At 42.5% G+C, this 19,726-nt stretch overlaps 1 protein-coding gene across 3 annotated transcripts in view; it reads right to left on the bottom strand.

Annotated features, from left to right (window-relative positions):
* RNFT2 (ring finger protein, transmembrane 2) overlaps positions 1–19,726 on the bottom strand; it is an 87,033-nt gene that overhangs the window by 41,707 nt on the left and 25,600 nt on the right. For 2 of the 3 annotated variants that reach the window (XM_056536803.1, XM_056536795.1), the window contains exon 6: positions 17,241–17,394. The exons of the other annotated variant lie outside the window; for it this stretch is intronic. In XM_056536803.1, coding sequence (XP_056392778.1) covers positions 17,241–17,394 — 154 coding nt within the window. The remainder of the gene's footprint in view (positions 1–17,240; positions 17,395–19,726) is intronic. 3 annotated transcript variants of the gene reach the window in all.

Raw genomic sequence — 19,726 nt, 5'->3', positions numbered from 1 at the left:
TATGGGGTACCTCCATACTCAGAAGAGATGGGGTTAAAAATTTTGGGGGGTATTTTCTGCTATTAACCCTTGCAAAAATGTGAAATTTTGGGGGAAACACATTTTAGTGAAAAAAAATTTTTTTTACATATGCAAAAGTCGTGAAACACCTGTGGGGTATTAAGGCTCACTTTATTCCTTGTTACGTTCCCCAAGGGGTCTAGTTTCCAAAATGGTATGCCATGTGTTTTTTTTTTGCTGTTCTGGTACCATAGGGGCTTCCTAAATGCAACATGCCCCCCAAAAACCATTTCTGAAAAAACGTACTCTCCAAAATCCCCTTGTCGCTCCTTCACTTCTGAGCCCTCTACTGCGCCCGCCGAACAATTTACATAGACATATGCGGTATGTCCTTAATCGAGAGAAATTGGGCTACAAATACAAGTATACATTTTCTCCTTTTACCCCTTTTAAAATTAAAAAATTGGGTTTACAAGAACATGCGAGTGTAAAAAATTAAGATTGTGAATTTTCTCCTTCACTTTGCTGCTATTCCTGTGAAACACCTAAAGTGTTAAAACACTTACTGAATGTCATTTTGAATACTTTGGGGGGTGCAGTTTTTATAATGGGGTAATTTGTGGGGTATTTCTAATATGAAGACCCTTCAAATCCACTTCAAACCTGAACTGGTCCCTGAAAAAAAGTGAGTTTCAAAATTTTGTGAAAAATTGGAAAATTGCTGCTGAACTTTGAAGCCCTCTGGTGTCTTCCAAAAGTAAAAACACGTCAATTTTATGATGCAAACATAAAGTAGACATATTGGAAATGTGAATAAATTTTTTTTTTTGGGGGAATATCCATTTTCCTTACAAGCAGAAAGCTTCAAAGTTAGAAAAATGCTAAATTTTCAAATTTTTCATCAAATTTTTGGATTTTTCACCAAGAAAAGGATGCAAGTTACCACAAAATTTTACCACTATGTTAAAGTAGAATATGTCACGAAAAAACAATCCCGGAATCAGAATGATAACTAAAAGCATTCCAGAGTTATTAATGTTTAAAGTGACAATGGTCAGAAGTGCAAAAAATGCTCTGGTCCTAAGGTGTAAAATGGCCTGGTCCTTAAGGGGTTAAGGACCGGGGGTTTTTCCGTTTTTGCACTTTCGTTTTTGCTCCTTGCCTTTAAAAAATCATAACTCTTAAAATTTTGCACCTAAAAATCCATATGATTGCTTATTTTTTGCGCCACCAATTCTACTTTGTAATGACGTCAGTCATTTTGCCCAAAAATCTACGGTGAAACGGAAAAAAAAAATCATTGTGAGACAAAATTGAAAAAAACCCAGCTGTTTTGTAACTTTTGGGGGCTTACGTTTCTACGTAGTAAATTTTTCGGAAAAAATGACACCTTATCTTTAATCTGTAGGTTCATACGATTAAAATGATACCCTACTTATATAAGTTTGATTTTGTCGTACTTCTGGGAAAAATCATAACTTCATGCAGGAAAATTAATACGTTTAAAATTGTCCTCTTCTGACCCCTATAACTTTTTTATTTTTCCGTGTATGGGGCGGTATGAGGGCTCATTTTTTGCGCCTTGATCTGAAGTTTTTAACGGTACCATTTTTGCATTGATAGGACTTATTGATTTATTCATTTTTTCATGATATAAAAAGTGACCAAAAATGCACTATTTTGGACTTTGGAATTTTTTTGCGCGTACGAAATTGATAGTGCGGTTTAATTAACGATATATTTTTATAATTCGGACATTTCCACACGCGGTGATACCATATATGTTTATTTTTATTTACACTGTATTTTTTTTTTTCATTGGAAAAGGGGGGTGATTCAAACTTTTAATAGGGGAGGTGTTAAATGATCTTTATTCACTTTTTTTTTTTGCAGTGTTATAGCTCCCATAGGGACCTATAACACTGCACACACTGATCTTTTACATTGATCACTGGTTTCTCATAGGAAACCAGTGATCGATGATTCTGCCACTTGACTGCTCATGCCTGGATCTCAGGCACTGAACAGTCATTTGGCGATCGGGCAGCGAGGAGGCAGGTAGGGACCCTCCGGCTGTCCTGTAAGCTGTTCGGGATGCCGCGATTTCACTGAGCTAACCGGCACTTTTTACTTTCACTTTTAGCCGCGTGGCTCAACTTTGAGCGCACGGCTAAAGGGTTAATAGCGCGAGGCACCGCGATCAGTGCCGCGCGCTATTAGCGGCGGGTCCCGGCTTCACTATGATATTAGTGCTTCTAAATCTGCTCTATAAAGCAGGGCAGGAAGCAGCGCTTCCCAGTAAGCGCGACGTCACTGATGCCTTGCTGGGCGCTTGCTTCCGCCCTCAGATTGTCTATGCATGAGTGTTATTTATCTAATAGGGTGCCTCCAGCTGTTTCCCAACTACAACTCCCAGCATGCCATGATTGCTGCTATTAGCTCTCAGGCCATGCTGAGCATTGTAGTTGTGAAACAGCTGGAGGCACCCTATTAGATAAATAACACTCATGCCTAGTGCTGGGCGGTATACAGTACCGGAATGAATGCCTCCCGCGAGTGCTACCATCACCGCTAGCGGGGTCCCTGTGCCCACTAGCGGTGTCACAAGAATGCCGAGCGTGGCTCTGTTCCCCGTCCCTGTCAGCTCTCAGGGTACGGGAACAGATTTAAAAGCCTCGCGCGCGGCTAACGTAGTACTGCGCAGGCGCAGCACTACGCAAATAGGTAGCGCTAGGAGCTTGGCGTTAGCCCTACACTATTTGCATAGTACTGCGCATGCAGTGGAGCTGGCCAATGCGCGCAGCCCCAGCTATCAGCGTCAATCAGACAGGCGAGAGCGAGCACCGCAGTGACTGAATTTCGACTCATTGCCAGGCTTAAATGATTCAGTAGTGACGTCACTGCGGAATGCATTCGGCCACTAGGAGGGCGACCCCTAGTGGCCGAATTAAAAAGTGATTTTAAACTGGTTTAAAATCACTTTTTTTTATTAAAGTATATTAGAGATATGTTGTAGTACTTAAGTACTACAACATATCAATTTTTTTTATATCATGACAGTGCCCATTTAAAGAGTAGCTATCACTAAATTAAATTTCCCTATTTCCCCTCCACATCTGTCCCTGACACTAACTACATCTATCCCTGTCTTTATTATGCCCCAAATCCCCATAAAAATACCTTTTGTGGCACAGCTGCAGGAGCTCAGAGTTGAGCTCTCTGGTGAGGGCAGGAAGTGGGCGGCCCCGGCAGGCGCAACGTCATCTGAATCCTGGCTGGGGCTCGCTTCCGCCTGTCTCCTCTCTCCTGCAGCTTGCGTGCTGCAACGAATGAGGGGAGGGAGATGCAGGGGGGGCAGGGATATTTAAATTTTGCACGCTGCGCGCACGAGCACTATACTTGCTCTCTGCCTGTATAGGAAACAGGCAGAGAGCGAGAACAACGGCCGTGCCCGTGCAGCGTGCAAAATTTTAATATCCCCGCCCGCCTGCATCTCCCTCTCCTCATTCATGTGAACGTGCGTTCCGGACCACACTGTGCCACGCTGCCCGGCCAGCGTTGGTCCGAACGTGCTGAACGTCAGGGGGGAAAAGTAATCCTGAGCCATATAGGGTGACACCTAGTGGCCAAGTTTACAAATGTAAAAAAAACACACAACACAATTTATTTTAAATAAAATATATTAGAAACATTTTTTTTTACATAATCTATTTAATAATAAAAACATTTTTTAATGAGAGTACCCATTTAAAATTGCTGTTGGGAAAAGGCACCCTTCCTGGAGCAGTTTACAAAGGAAGAGTGGTCCAACATTCCAGCTGAGAGGTGTAAGAAGTTTATTGATGGTTATAGAAAGTGACTGATTTCAGTTATTTTTTTCCAAAGGATGTGCAATCAAATATTAAGTTAAGTGTGCCAATAATTTTGTCCAGCCCATTTTTGGAGTTTGGTGTGACATTATGTCCAATTTGTTTTTTTCCTCCCTTTTGGTTTAGTTCCAATACACACAAAGGGAATAAACGTGTATAGCAAAACGTGTGTTACTGCAATCCTTTTCTGTGAGAAATACTTCCTTTTCTAGAAAAATTTCAGGGGTGCCAACACTGTATATTGTCAGTTGACCCTACTGCAGTAAAAAAAAAAATTAACTTTTAACAATTCACTTTGTTATGCCAGGTTGGAGTTCACATTGCATTGTCGTTTGCATCCGACTCATTAAGGGTCTGATCCGCTCTTTTTTTAGCTGAAACGGGTCGGATGCAAATGGCTACTGCCGGGTCCCAATGGACTCCATTACTTGCATGGGGCCCATCGAGGATCCGGTAGTTTTACAGGAATTTATCGGAGAAAGAAAATAATGCTTGCACAGTTTTTTTTCTCCGCTAAACTTGACTGAACTGCCGCCTGATGGCAGTGTGAATGAGGCCTTTGACAACCATTGTAATATAGAGCAAACCCAGAGGTTATTTGTTATGAGATGTAGGGGGGCAATGGCACCTCTTATAATCCATATAAAATTTTCTGATCCCAAGCAAATAATATAGGGTGAAATTGTTGTAAAAAGGACCTTACGTTCCTATTCATAACCTGGTTGCTCTTGAAAATAGCAGGTAAGTGCCTGATCCTATATAGCAATATAAACTCTCCAATCTCCAGTGCATTTCACCCTATTTGGATAGCCAGGGGGATAACAGTTTCAGTTTAGCATTAAAGGGGTACTCCGCCCCTAGACATCTTATCCCCTATCCAAAGGATAGAGCAGCGGGGGACAGAGCAGCGTGACGTCATGGCCCGTCCCCTTAATGCAAGTCTATGGGAGGGGGCGTGACGACCGTCACGCCCCCTCCCATAGACTTGTATTGAAAGGGGCGGGCCGTGACGTCACGAGGCGCGGAGCCGTGACGTAACGATGCTCCGGCCCCTGTACTGCCCATCATTACGTGCAGAGCGAACTCGCTCTGTGCTATAATGATAGCGCGGTGCCCCAGCGGGGTGCCCCAGCGGGGACGCCCCTTGTGACACGCCACGCCCCTTTCAATACGAGTCTATGGGAGGGGGCGTGGCGGTCGGCAAGCCCCCTGCCATAGACATGCATTAAGGGGACGGGCCATGAAGTCACGAGGGGCGGAGCCATGACGTCACGTGGCTCCGTCCCCTGTATCGCCCGTCATTCCGCACAGAGCGAACTCGCTCTGTGCTGTAATGATAGCGCAGTGCCGCAGCGGTGATCCCGGGGCTCCCCAGCAGCGGGACCGTGGCGATCTGACATCTTATCCCCTATCCTTTGGATAGGGGATAAGATGTCTAGGGGCGGAGTACCCCTTTAAGGTATCAGAATACTCTCCCTAAGCACCTTCTTATCAAGTACTAACCAGTAGTGTGTAAGGCTCAGCTGATTACTAAAGTGTCAGTGTGGCACTACGCCTATCTCTGTAAGGCTGCCATGAGCAGCTTTTTTTTTTTTTCTTTTAAAAGCTGTAATTGCAGTTTTTGAGCCAAAGCCGGAAGTGGATCCCAGCAGAGTGCCGTGTGTGATGCTAACCTTAGGTGGTAACATTACCTGCACTCACTCTCCCTTTATAAAAAAAAACTGGGTAGAAACACATGCCTCACTCTTGTGAGTTATGGCGCGGGGGAGTTTGTGTATCTTTTACATCACAATTACCAAGGAGACCATAGATCTTGCTAACAGGAAACCTAACAGGAAAGTTAACAGCCATCACAGATGCGCTGAAAGATCTCCTTGGTTACCGTGATGTAACAGTCAGTCTCTCGCCCTGCACACTGACTGGTGTGAACGTGATGGAAGCTGTTGAAGCTGTCATTTCTGAAGGGACAGACCAAACCTTGTGCTCCAAATAATAAGTCACAGATGAACATTTAAAATGTATGTTTCTTACAAGGAATCTGCCATCGAATTTTACCATATTTATCATGTGGCAACACATTATATATGGTAAAACCTTCTTCCTCTCCATCTCTGTGAGACATTCCTGCCCGCAGGGATGAAGATGATATATAGTTTAAAAGTGTGCCCTGCCGGCCCGGTAAGTAGTTCCATGGGCACCTAATCCCGCTGCTCTGGCTGTACTCACGTCCCCTCTGCATGGATGACAGCCCAGGCATGCCCACCCATTATGGTAAAATCTCACCACAGGTTCCCTTTAACCCCTTAAGGACGCAGGACGTAAATGTACGTCCTGGTGCGGTGGTACTTAATGCACCAGGACGTACATTTACATCCTGTGCATAACCGCGGGCATCGGAGCGATGCCCGTGTCATGCGCGGCTGATCCTGGCTGCTGATCGCAGCCAGGGACCCGCCGGCAATGGCCGACGCCCGTGATCTCGCGGGCGTCCGCCATTAACCCCTCAGGTGCCAGGATCAATACAGATCCCGGCATCTGCGGCAGTGCGCGATTTGAATGAATGATCGGATCGCCCGCAGCGCTGCTGCGGGGATCCGATCATTCATAACGCCGCACGGAGGTCCCCTCTCCTTCCTCCGTGCAGCTCCCAGCGTCTCCTGCTCTGGTCTGTGATCGAGCAGACCAGAGCAGAAGATGACCGATAATACTGATCTGTTCTATGTCCTATACATAGAATAGATCAGTATTAGCAATCATGGTATTGCTATGAATAGTCCCCTATGGGGACTATTCAAGTGTAAAAAAAAATGTAAAAAAAATGTAAAAAAATTTAAAAGTAAAAAAAAAGTGAAAAATCCCCTCCCCCAATAAAAAAGTAAAACGTCCGTTTTTTCCTATTTTATCCCCAAAAAGCGTAATTTTTTTTTTATAGACATATTTGGTATCGCCGCGTGCGTAAATGTCCGAACTATTAAAATAAAATGTTAATGATCCCGTACGGTGAACGGCGTGAACGAAAAAAAAAGTCCAAAATTCCTACTTTTTTTAATACATTTTATAGTATTAAAAGTTTTTTATATGCAAATGTGGTATCAAAAAAAAGTACAGATCATGGCGCAAAAAATGAGCCCCCATACCGCCGCTTATACGGAAAAATAAAAAAGTTAGGGGTCATCAAAATAAAGTGATTATAAACGTACTAATTTGGTTCAAAAGTTTGTGATTTTTTTTAAGCGCAACAATAATATAAAAGTATGTAATAATGGGTATCATTTTAATCGTATTGACCCTCAGAATAAAGAACACACGTTATTTTTACCATAAATTGTACGGCGTGAAAACGAAACCTTCCAAAATTAGCAAAATTGCGTTTTTCGTTTTAATTTCCCCACAAAAATAGTGTTTTTTGGTTGCGCCATACATTTTATGATATAATGAGTTATGTCATTACAAAGGACAACTGGTCGCGCAATAAACAAACCCTCATACTAGTCTGTGGATGAAAATATAAAAGAGTTATGATTTTTAGAAGGCGAGGAGGAAAAAATGAAAACGTAAAAATGTAATTGTCTGAGTCCTTAAGGCCAAAATGGTCTGAGTCCTTAAGGGGTTAATGCATTAATGTCATTTAAAAAACTTTTGACATGTTGCACGTATGTCAAAAGATTTGATCACACTCCTGAGACACAATGAGATTGTTCATAATAAGCCGAGGAGGCTCATGGAAGCAAATCAAATATGACCTTTTCGCTATATAAGTCTATGCGGCAAATGGTTTCCATCTGGCGGCCAGCCGAAGCGGTGTCTAGCACCAAGGTGTGCACTTTCCTGGCTTATAGCTAGCGATCACATCAGCTCTCAGGAGGGAGACCCGATGTGATCAAAACTTTTGACATCTTGGGAAACTTTTTAATTTTTTTTATTTGGTAACTTTTTAATAAAAACTAGAATGGTCTGGTCCAAACTGTTATGTCCATGGTAAAGCTATGCAGAAAGGCTTTATTCATTTTGTTTCCTAGCAATATGTGACTGTTCTGGAGCTCCATGCTCAAGTAGTCACTCACCACAGAGAGCTAACAGTGTGTATTCTGACATGCCAACATCACCGCCATCTCCTGCAATGGATTCTTTTTTTCTAGTCCTACAGTTTGGTAGGGAGAAGATAGGGTTGACGTTTCTTTTTCTTTCCATTTTTTTTTTTCCTTTTCCCTGACACAGATCTTCTGTAAATCATAATGGTATTTGAAAAGATTAATATTTTTATGTGAAGGACATCACTTTGTGAAAGTCCATGGATCATTGCACAACTCATACAAAAGCATGCATTTATTTATATTGTCCTTAACCAGTTAAAGGACAAATTCAATTACAATGTGAAGATTAAAGGGGTTATCCAGGAAAAAAACTTTTTTTTAGATATCAACTGGCTGCAGAAAGTTAAACAGATTTCTTTCAGTACTTATGAGCTGCTGAAGTTGAGTTGTTCTTTTCTGTCTAAATGCTCTCTGATGACACCTGTCTCGGGAGCTGTCCAGAGTAGAAGCAAATTCCCATAGCAACCCTATTCTGCTCTGTGCAGTTCCTGAGACAAGCAGATATATCAGCAAAGAGCACTGTTTCCAGACAGATAAGAACAACTCAACTTCAGCAGCTGATAATTATTGGAAGGATTAAGATTTTTTTAATAGAAGTCATTTACAAATCTGTTTAACTTTCTGGAGCCAGTTGATCTAAAAAAAATAGTTTTTTCCTGGAATACCCTTTTAAGTGGAGTCAAGAAAAAAAGAGCAAATCAAATGATGTCTCCAGAGTTGAAAAAAAAAAAAACTGTCATTTTTGTTGAGTATGTTCATAACGTTGCATTTTAGCAAAAGAGTCCAGCCCCCTTTTTCTTTTTACATAATTTATCGTCTTTTATTTGCCACTAACACCACTTATAGAAACAGAAGTGGGGTTTGGCCTCCTGCAGCCCATAGATTTGGGATACAGGCTGACCCAACTTTGATGTAATGTCCTTAAAACAAGTCAAAATGAGGCTCAGTAGTGTGTGACAACACCTGGGCATGCTCCTGATGAGGTGGTGGATAGTCTCCTGAGGGATGTCCTCCCAGACCTGGACTAAAGCATCCACCAACTCCTGGACAGTCTGTGGTGCAATGTGGCATTGGTGGATGGAGCGAGACATCATGTCCCAGATGTGCTCAATCAGATTCAGGTCTGGGGAACGGGTGGGCTAGTCCATAGCATCAACGCCTTCCTCTTGCAGGAACTGCTGACACACTCCAGCCACATGAGGTCTAGCATTCTCTTGCATTAGGAGGAACCCAGGGCCAACCGCACCAGCATATGGTCTCACAAGGGGTCTGAGGATCTCATCTTGGTACCTAATGGCAGTCAGGCAACCTCTGGCAAGCACATGGAGGGCTGTGCGGCCCCCCAAAGAAATGCCACCCCACACCATTACTGACCCACCGCCAAATCGGTCATGCTGGAGGATGTTGCAGGCAGCAGAACGTTCTCCACTGTGTCGCCAGACTCTGTCACGTCTGTCACATGTGCTCAGTGTGAACCTGCTTTCAGGTGAAGAGCACAGGGCGCCAGTGGCAAATTTGCCATTCTTGGTGTTCTCTGGCAAATGCCAAACATCCTGCACGGTATTGGGCTGTAAGCACAACCCCCACCAGTGGATGTCAGATGCTCATACCACCCTCATGGAGTCTGTTTCTGACCGTTTGAGTGGGCACATGCACATTTGTGGCCTGCTGGAGGTAATTTTGCAGTCTTGCACAAAGGCGGAGGAAGCGGTCCTGCTGCTGGGTTGTTTCCCTCCTACGGCCTCCTCCACGTCTTCTGATGTACTGGCCTGTCTCCTGGTAGCGCCTCCATGCTCTGGACACTACTCTGATAGACACAGCAAACCTTCTTGCCACAGCTCGCATTGATGTGCCATCCTGGATGAGTTGCACTATCTGAGCCACTTGTGTGGTTGTAGACTCAGTCTCATGCTACCACTAGAGTGAAAGAACCCCCAGCATTCAAAAGTGACCAAAACATCAGCCAGAAGGCATAGGAACTAAGAAGTGGTCTGTGGTCACCACCTGCAGAACCACTCCTTTATTGGGGGTGTCTTGCTAATTGCCTATAATTTCCACCTGTTTTCTGTTCCATAACAGGAAGTGTTCCCTTTATTGTTTTTAGCAGTGTACATTGTAATGCGCTGAAGCAGGTCCGACTCAATGCCCGAACATAGTCAGCGAGTCACTGCTATAGGCCCCATTCACTTCAATGGCCAGAACGCAGTCAACTAGGGACTATGCCTGGGCTGCTTCCGGCATGAATAAATGCAACTTGCATAACTCAATAGCACAGTAACCTATGTTACTGAGTCCAGTGAAATAAACGTATATAAGTGGGAACCGGTCAGAAACATAGTCACTAGCTAACTATGTTGAGGCCACTGAATGAGGGCCGCTCCAGTGCATCACAGTATATGTCAGCATCCCTGTTTTGACTGGATCTGATGTATAGCTGGGATGCACTGCATTAATGCAGTGTGAACCCAGCCCTCAACATTTTACAATTTTGAGTTTAATAAAACTTAGCTCTACTACATCTAGGGCAGTGTTATCTAGTCCTGAACCATGTAATATTACAGCAATAACCATAATGCTTGCAGGTTACTAAAATATTAATTGCAAAACCATGGAAAAATATTCAGTCTATCTGACATAAATCTGCAACAAATTCACACGTATGTTAGATACTTAAAAAAATAAATCTACATCTAGTGCTGCCCAATGACTTTATTTGAGATATCTGATCTGGCGCACTGTGGAGAGTTAATAAAAACTTCCCATTATAGTTGCTCAGTCCGATGCTGATCTGAAAAAAGATGAATCCTTCATGTGAGACAAAGCCTTGGTGAGAATCTGGGGTGCCTTTCCTTCCTATCATCCACTAGCAAGATGACAAGGATTAATGACTGCTCCCATTTGTCGGTAGATGGTGGTGGGGGTTGCGGAGCGACTCTCAACCTTTTCCGATGAAGCAATTTATCTCAGGAGAGATCATTCCTGTCTGTTCAGCTTTAGCATATTAATTCTCTCCAAAAACAAAAAAGATGCTAAAGAAATGGAGAAAGGAGGGGGAGCTTAGCTTGGAGCAGGGCCAGGGACAAATGAAGAGCTGCCTGGCTGCATTCCTTGTGTGCCAAAAGTTAATTGATCTGCCGGTGGCACTTGTCTGCCAATGATAAGCTGGGAATTGTGAACCAATGAAAAATGACAATGATTGAACTTCAAAGGGGCCAGGCCTAGTTACAAGACAAAAGGTTATTACGATATTACCGCACAACCTACATAAAATGAGCAAAACTTTTCACAAAAGAAAAACGCTTCATGTTCTTGTTATGTTTCTAAATGACTTAACAAGTACTGTACCAACCTAACTGCATCCACCACATTTCACATGTAAGTATGTCACACCTAATAGCATGGAGATGGTCACAGATATTAGATGTCTGTAAGGAGATCCGGACAAATCTGGTGCAACCCTTGTGACAAACTCTGGTGCCATATGTTCATTCATTTGTCATATTTGCATTTATATGCCATATGTTCATTCATTTTGCTGTAGAATGTATATGAGAGATCAGACTGTATCCATCTTGCTATGTCAATGACATTTTAATTAATCACATTTATTTACTATAATCAAATAGAGAAACTGACAGAACAGAAGCATTCACCAAGAATATAACTTCTCTGCATTGGTCAACAAACATCTCATTTCTGTGGCTAGGCTTGGGCTGGGTTCACATGCACTATTTTGGTCCTACTGAGATTCCGACTACACCAGACAGACCCAGGGACTGTACAGCGTTAGCAGTGGAGACCAACAACTGGATGGAGTAGGGGTTAATGCGGTCAGTAGAAATTAATGAATGGGAACGTGGCAGCTAATGCTATGTGTACATGTATATTGTCTCAGAACAGGTAGTGCTGAATATGCCCCACAATTTTATATGCACACCCCACCCTAATATCCTGCACTGTGACACATGGCGCATGTTGTAATGAAACACCCGCCCATCTGACAGATTCACATTCACAGACAGTTTGATGGAAATAAAACCCCCATATCTCAGCAATACGGGGGGCTAATCAATGTACTGTAAATAGGTATGTGATCAGCCCCTCCTAACCGATCTGTACATACTAAAAAACAGCTATTCTGATTTGGCCACAGGTTCTCTTTAACTATGGACATCCAGTTACATTTTATTTCACTAAAACAGCGAAAAGCAAGTGACTAAGTCATATACATGTATGCTTTAATTACCATTACAGCACTAAGATGACCTAGTTTTGTGTCACAGCAAAGCTTGTCAGGAACATGTATATTTAGGTCAGACTACAGTGTATATTAATTCTGTTTTAAATCCATTATGCTAACAAACCTCCCAAGTATTGAAAGAGGAAAAGCAGCCTGTGAACATTTTCCTTCATGTCTCTGGATTTTCACAACCTCCTTAACAGTGCCAACAGCCATATCAACTAATACGATAATGGTCTTATAGACTCATATAAAGTTATAACCTCATGGGAGACCATGGTAGGTTCTATACACAGTGTAGTCGCCAAGTTCCCTCACATGCAGCTTTGCAATGTGCTCCCCAAACACAGTGCCGGCCATGTCATTTCTTATTTAAAGGAGCATTGTGGCCAGACTTTTTAAGCTTCTATTGTGCCTGGGCAGCAAAAAGTAACAAAACAAATATTAACTCCCCTTCCACCGTTCCCCCGTTGTGCCGCTATCGGTTTTCAGTCCTCCGGTCCCGGTCTCCTTCCTACTCAAGTGTGACTGAATCGTCACACTGTGGTCAGCGTATTGCCGGCCACAGCGATGTCCTGCTGCGCCTTCTCCCTGCTGTCCAGGCTCTTTACATAACACTGCGCTCAGCCTATCACCGGCCGAGGTGGGACATCGCTGCGGCCGGCGATATGCTGACCGCAGTGTGATGATCCGGTCACACGGAAGTACGAAGGAGACCAGGACCGGAGGACCAAAGACCAATAGCAGCGCAACGGGGGAACGGCTGAAGGTGAGTTAAAGGGGTAATCCACTGGAAAACATAATTTTTTTAAACAAGAAAGTTAAACAGAAAGTTAAACAGATTTGTAAATTACTTCTATTTAAAATCTTAACCCCTTAAGGACTTAGGACGTACCTGTACGTCCTGAGCCCGCTCCCGGTGTTAAAAACGGGGTCACGCCGTGACCCCGCATCACATCGGTTCGGTCCCGGCTGCTAATCATAGCCGGGACCCTGGGCTAACAGCATGCGGCACCGATCGTTGTGCCGCGCGCTGTTAACCCTTCAGACGCGGCGATCAAAGTTGACCGCCGTGTCTGAAAATGAAAGTAAACGCTTCCCGGCAGCTCAGTCGGGCTGATCGGGACATCGCGATAAAATCGCGATGTTCCGATCAGCTGGGATGAAGGCGGAGGTCTCCTTACCTGTGTCCGCGGTGTCCGATCGGGGTTTGATTGCTCCAAGCCTGAACTACAGGCTTGAGCAATCGAGCCCCTATCTCGCTGATCCGTGCAGAGCTATGGCTCTGCAGGGATCAGCATAGGAGATCAGTGTGTGCAGTGTTATAGGTCCCTATGGGAGCTATAACACTGCAAAAAAAAGTGGAAAAAAAAAGTTAACAAAAGGTCATTTAACCCCTTCCCTAATAAAAGTTCAAATCACCCCCCTTTTCCCATAAAAAAAAAAAACTGTGTAAATAAAAATAAACATTTGTGGTATCGCCGCGTGCGTAAATGTCCGAACTATAAAAATATATCATTAATTAAACTGCACGGTCAATAGCGTATGCGCAAAAAATTTGGTCGCTTTTTATATCATGAAAAAAAAGTGATCAAAAAGTCAGATCAATACAAAAATTGGACAGCTAAAAACGTCAGATCACGGCGCAAAAAATTTGCCCTCATTCCGGCCCATATGCAGAAAAATAAAAAAGTTACAAGGGTCAGAAGATGACAATTTTAAACGTATACATTTCCGTGCATGTAGTTATGATTTTTTCCAGAAGTACGACAAAATCAAACCTATATAAGTAGGATATCATTTTAATTGTATGGACCTACAGAATAAAGATCAGGTGTCATTTTTACTGAAAAATGTACTGCATAGAAACGGAAGCCCCCAAAAGTTACAAAATGGCTTTTTTTCTTCAATTTCGTCGCACAATGATTTTTTTTTCCGTTTCGTTGTAGAGTGTTGGGTAAAATGACTGATGTCACTGAAAAGTAAAATTGGTGGTGCAAAAAATAAGCCATCATATGGATTTTTAGGTGCAAAACTGAAAGGGTTATGATTTTTAAAAGGTGAGGAGGAAAAAACGAAAGTGCAAAAACCGAAAACCCTGCAGTCCTTAAGGGGTTAATCCTTCCAGTACTTATCATCTGCTGTATGCTCCACAGGAAGTTCTTTTCTTTTTGAATTTCATTTCTGTCTGACCAGAGTGCTCTCTGCTGACACCTCTGTCCATGTCAGGAACTGTCCACAGTAGGAGCAAATCCCCATAGCAAACCTATCCTGCTCTGGACAGTTCCTAAAATGGACAGAGGTGTCAGAAGAGCACTGTGGTTAGACCGAAAGGAAATTAAAAAAGAAAAGAACTTCTTCTGTAGTATACAGCGGCTAATAAGTACTGGAAGGATTAAGATTTTTAAATAGAAGTAATTTACAAATCTGTTTAACTTTCTGGCACCAGTTTATTTAAAAAAAAATTCCAGTGGAGTACCCCTTTAACCCTGGACTAATATCTCTCTCTCTCTCTCTCTCTCTCTCTCTCTACATATATATAATAATCTCATTGGTTGCTATCAGCAACTGGTCAACTTTTCCTCAGCACAGGTCTTGATAAAGTGTAACTGTTCTCAGAACACAAAATTCTGCCGAAATTCAAGCCCCATTGACTGGTCTTATATTTTTCAGATATTATGCGATAAGTGGAATTCCGCTGTGTGAATAGGATAGCGAAATCCCACTGAAGTAAATGTACAGTAAATTTTGGCGGAATTCCGCCTAGTAAAAGACAACAGAAGATGACATGAAAGGTGAAGTACAGCTTTTTAATCGTTTATGTTAAGCTTTGAACCAACTTACAATTGCGTGGTCTGCAATGGCAAGAGATACTCAACCCCAAGTGCAGTTGTGCTTAAGCTTTAAGCTTTGAACCAGTTACAGAAAATAACTAGGTGACATCTATATTTGACTGCCTCATTCTGCATTACTTTGCTCACCTTTACCTTATGTAATGGGTCAATTTCTTGGTCGCAGTAAAGTTTATTCGATAACAGACCACTTAACTGGTTTGGAAAGACAGTCGCAGCAACTTGCATCATGTGGTGGTCAGTAACAGCAATACTAATGTAATAGAGCAGAACGGGAGCCGTCTATTGATTATTCCATGCTATGAGGTCATGTAGCTGCTGATTCTATGTTATCCTAAGTGTTCACTTATTTTGCTTTTAGTTACTAAATTAGAAGTATACCTCCTGCTTTACATTCTGTGGGTTTTTAGCAGCACTCTTGTACAAAGTGCACATTCACTATGTAAAAAAAAAGAAAAAACATGGTTCCTGTAAATGCAATGTCTGTTAGCCAAGAGACACAACATGGGCTTCAACACAAAATCCTTATGTCTTCAGCCTATTAAAGGAGTAGTCGAGTCCTGAAAAACATATCCCCCCTATCCGGGGGTCGGACTGCAGGGACTGCAATCTCCCGTATGGGGCTCCGGCAGCCCGTGGGAAGGGGGCGTGTTGACCACCACACAAAGCAGTGGCTGACATGCCCCCTCAATCTCTGGCTCTGCCATAGCGCTGTATTGAGGGGCGTGTCGGCCGCAGCTTCGTGCGGTGGTCAACATGCTATCGGGCCAGAGAGCCGGGGCCCCGTACGAAAGATCGCGGGGGGGGGGGTCCCAGCAGTCGGATCCCCTCGCTATCTGAAACTTATCCCCTATCCTTAGGATAGGGGATAAGTTTTTTAGGACTGGACTACTCTTTAACCCCTTCAAGACCCAGCTAATTTTTATTCCTATTTCTGGCTCACATTTTTCCCCCCTCACCTTCTAAGAACCATAATCTTTTTGTTGTTCCACTGACAAATTTGAAGTAGGGCTTATTTTTTGTGGGACAAGTTGTTCTTTTCATTGACACTTTATTTTATCATATAATGTATTAGGAAGCAAGAAAAAAAAATGTGTATGCAGGGAAAAATCAAAAAAATTGAATTGCGCAATTTTGTGGGGCAATTTTTTGAAAGTTCAAAGCACACTAAAGCTGACATGAAAACTTTATTCTATGGATCAGTATGATTTCAATGTTACCAAACCTGAATAATTTTTGTTTTGTTTCATGGTGAAAAAAATAAAAAACTTGAAAACCCCCCCAAAAAAACTTCTGTTCATTGTATGGTTCCCCAAGAACTTTTTTATTTTTCCACCTAAGGAGCTGTGTTAGGGTTTATTTTTTGCAAGATGAGCTGTAGTTTTAACGGTACTACTTTTGTGTAGTGCTGGATTTTTGATCACTTTTTATTCCATTTTTTTTCTGGGATGTGATGTGACCAAAAATCCACAATATTTGCATCTTATTTTGCATATACATAGTGGACAGTGCAGGATCAGGAATGAAATAATTTAATAGTTCAGTTTCAATCCACCCTAAAACCTGCATTGGGTATTTCCATACATTATTGGACAAGTTCCTTAGGAAGCATGAAATGCGTAGCATAGCATTGCACCCCTTTTTATGTAAGCATAGCATTGCACCCCTTTTTATGTAAGCATAGCATTGCACCCCTTTTTATGTAAGCATAGCATTGCACCCCTTTTTATGTAAGCATAGCATTGCACCCCTTTTTATGTAAGCATAGCATTGCACCCCTTTTTATGTAAGCATAGCATTGCACCCTTTTTTATGTAAGGGAGTATGTTTTAGATTTCCAGAGCTCTGACTGGACAACAGCAGATAAATGGGGAAAATCTGCACGGTACAGTACCTGTCACTTTAAAAAAATAACTTTGACATGGTAAAAGTTTTAATTGGTCGGGGTCTGATTGTGCAGATCCTAACTGTAGAGACCAGCACGAGGGTCCAACACAGAGCATGCATATAACATTTGTCAGGATTGGCTGAAATGGCCTATCAGAACAGGTATTTTAAGTGGGAATTTAAAAAAATAACAACAAAAATCCACACTGGCACACAATACTATCAGGCTATGGGCTGCACGATTGTTAAAAAAATATTTAAGATTTGTGCTTTAATAAATAAGTAAAGGTTTGGTTACCTTAGATTTCACAGCTATCACAATTCTAGGAAGTGCAAGGATAAAACACTTCAGAGATACTGTGATGTATTTCAACACAAAGTCCGAGATCCCCACGATCCACAGGAGTTCAAAGAAATCTATGGTTTCTAGGTTTGGCTTTAGAAAAATAAGACTGCAAAATGAAAAAAAAAATAAATAAATAAAGTTAAATTTTTTCAAAGACACATTCTGAGAAGGCTTTTTATTATGAAAATGAAGCAAAACTTTAGCAACAATTAGATATGAAAGGAATCAATTGTGACGGGTAAATTTGTAAAGAAGGTAGAAGTTCCATGTCCCTAAATGCCTTGGTTTACAGTGCTTGACATCATCCACAAATAAGCCAATTAGAGCATTGCGACGCCTGAACGCTGCCCCCGGGGATTTGTTGCCTCTGTAAATTGCCCATTACTTTGATACCTGTAATCAGCATTGTTGGAAAGATTAAGCTATCCTATTTGACAAGATTTAGTCTCAGGTATAGTGCACACTATACGGCACAATAACCTGTCAGATGAGACAATGAAATTGCCTTCATCTGTTCCATGCCTCTGATATTAAACTAAAGGAATCAGAAGTGGTAAGGAGACAGCTAAATAAACTGTCTAAAAGTCGGCGAGATTGTCTGTGAAACAGAACAATACATAATGGATGTTCAATAAGTTAATAATGGCCAATCTTATCCCTGCCCCTCACAAAGAATACAAAATATACCTACATTATAACTTTTAGTGGTAAACACTACTGTCAAATGACTTGTTCAGCCCCTTTACAAACAATTCATAAAAGATTTGCATAAAACAAGGGTAACAAACTAGTATACTAGAACTAATGAACTAGGAAAAGAATACAAAACTTTTCCCTGCAAGAACCCGTATGGGCTCCCTAAGTCAACGGGGTCCCATCAGCTGCTTGTTGTCTATCATGTGATGAATCTGGCACTTTTTTGTGGTTTCGGTTTATAAGTCATGCAGAGTCAAACAGGACTTATTGGGTTAGTATACAGTATGCATAGTAAATGTCTGATCATGTTTCTCTCACTGGGGAGTTTCGTTGTACATTACAATAGCATTGTCCTTGTTGTAATGAAAATCTACTATTCAAGGATTGATGGACTTTCTTTGATTATACGCATAAGCCAATCTGAATGGGTAGAGCTGTAGCTTAAAGGGGTACTCTGCCCCTAGACATCTTATCCCCCTATCCAAAGTACCCCCGCGATCTTCGTGCTGCACCCGGCATTCGTTTAGAGTGTCTGGTTCAGCGCCGGAGGCTCGTGACGCCACACTCCCTCAATGCAAATCTATAGGGGGGGGCGTGCAGGCAGTCACGCCCCCTCCCATAGACTTGCATTGAGGGGGCGTGGTCGTGACATCACAAGCCTTTGCCCTGCATCGCCAGTAACCTGGCACGGAGCAAATTGTCTGGATGTCGGGGTGCCGCAGTCGAGATCACGGGGGTCCCCCAGCGGCGGTACCCCCCGCCATCAGACATCTTATCCCTGTCCTTTGGATAGTGGATAAGATGTCTAGGGGCGTAGTACCCCTTTAAAGCATGTGGGAGGTCACAGAGGCTGTCAATGGTGAGGTGAGGCAAGAGCTGGGCTTTGGACTATGTTAGACACACTGTATACTCAAGCTAAGCACCGCTCCCATGTCCGTCCCTATAGAGCACTGCTAAATAGCAGCTAACACTGGAGACAATACATAACCATGTAAGCATCATCTTACATACTAAAACCCTAGTTTGAGGCCTTATTCAACAAATTATTATTCTGTTCTGAACTTTTTTCTTGCAACCTTTGTAGCTTTTGCTCTCAGTTTATGTAATGACCAGACACCACCTTGATTTTTTGATGTATGTACTGATTTGTTCTCTGTGCTCCACAAAACAACAACTATACTGTCTATTACATATATCTACAGCATCAGAACATGCAGAAACTGAAGACATGAGTGAGTTGAGTTGGGCTTTATCTGCTACATACAGTGCTACTTAAAGGAAATCTGTCACCAGTGTCACCTGCATTAACCTGTCGGAACCAACAGGTAGTGCAGGTGACACTGATGACAACGGTACTTACCTTGTCCCGTTCCGTACAGGGGATCTCCGGTAATCTTGTCCATTAGCTTCTGCTCTGGGCCCGGCTTGGAGCACGGATGGAGCTTAGTGACGTCACCGCTGCTGTTCTCTAGCAGTGAGACCCAGCAGAGAGCAGCATTGGTGACTTCATTAAGCTCCGCCCATGCTCCAAGCCGGGCTCAGAGCTGAAGATACCGGAAAAGATTACCAAAGAACGACTGCACGGAACGGGACAAGGCAAGTACCATTGTCATCAGTTTCACCTGCACTACCTGTCTGTACTGACAGGTTAGTGCAGGTGACACTGGTGACAGATTTACTTTAAACTTTTAAAAATAAAAATATGGATATACTGTAGTCTATAAAAACCAATAACTGTGTTT

The sequence above is a fragment of the Hyla sarda genome, chromosome 1 (assembly GCF_029499605.1).
Source record: "Hyla sarda isolate aHylSar1 chromosome 1, aHylSar1.hap1, whole genome shotgun sequence".
NCBI classification, from domain to species: Eukaryota; Metazoa; Chordata; class Amphibia; order Anura; family Hylidae; genus Hyla; species Hyla sarda.
The sequence above is the reverse complement of the archived record's forward strand: the minus strand, read 5'-3'. Positions and strand labels throughout refer to the sequence as shown.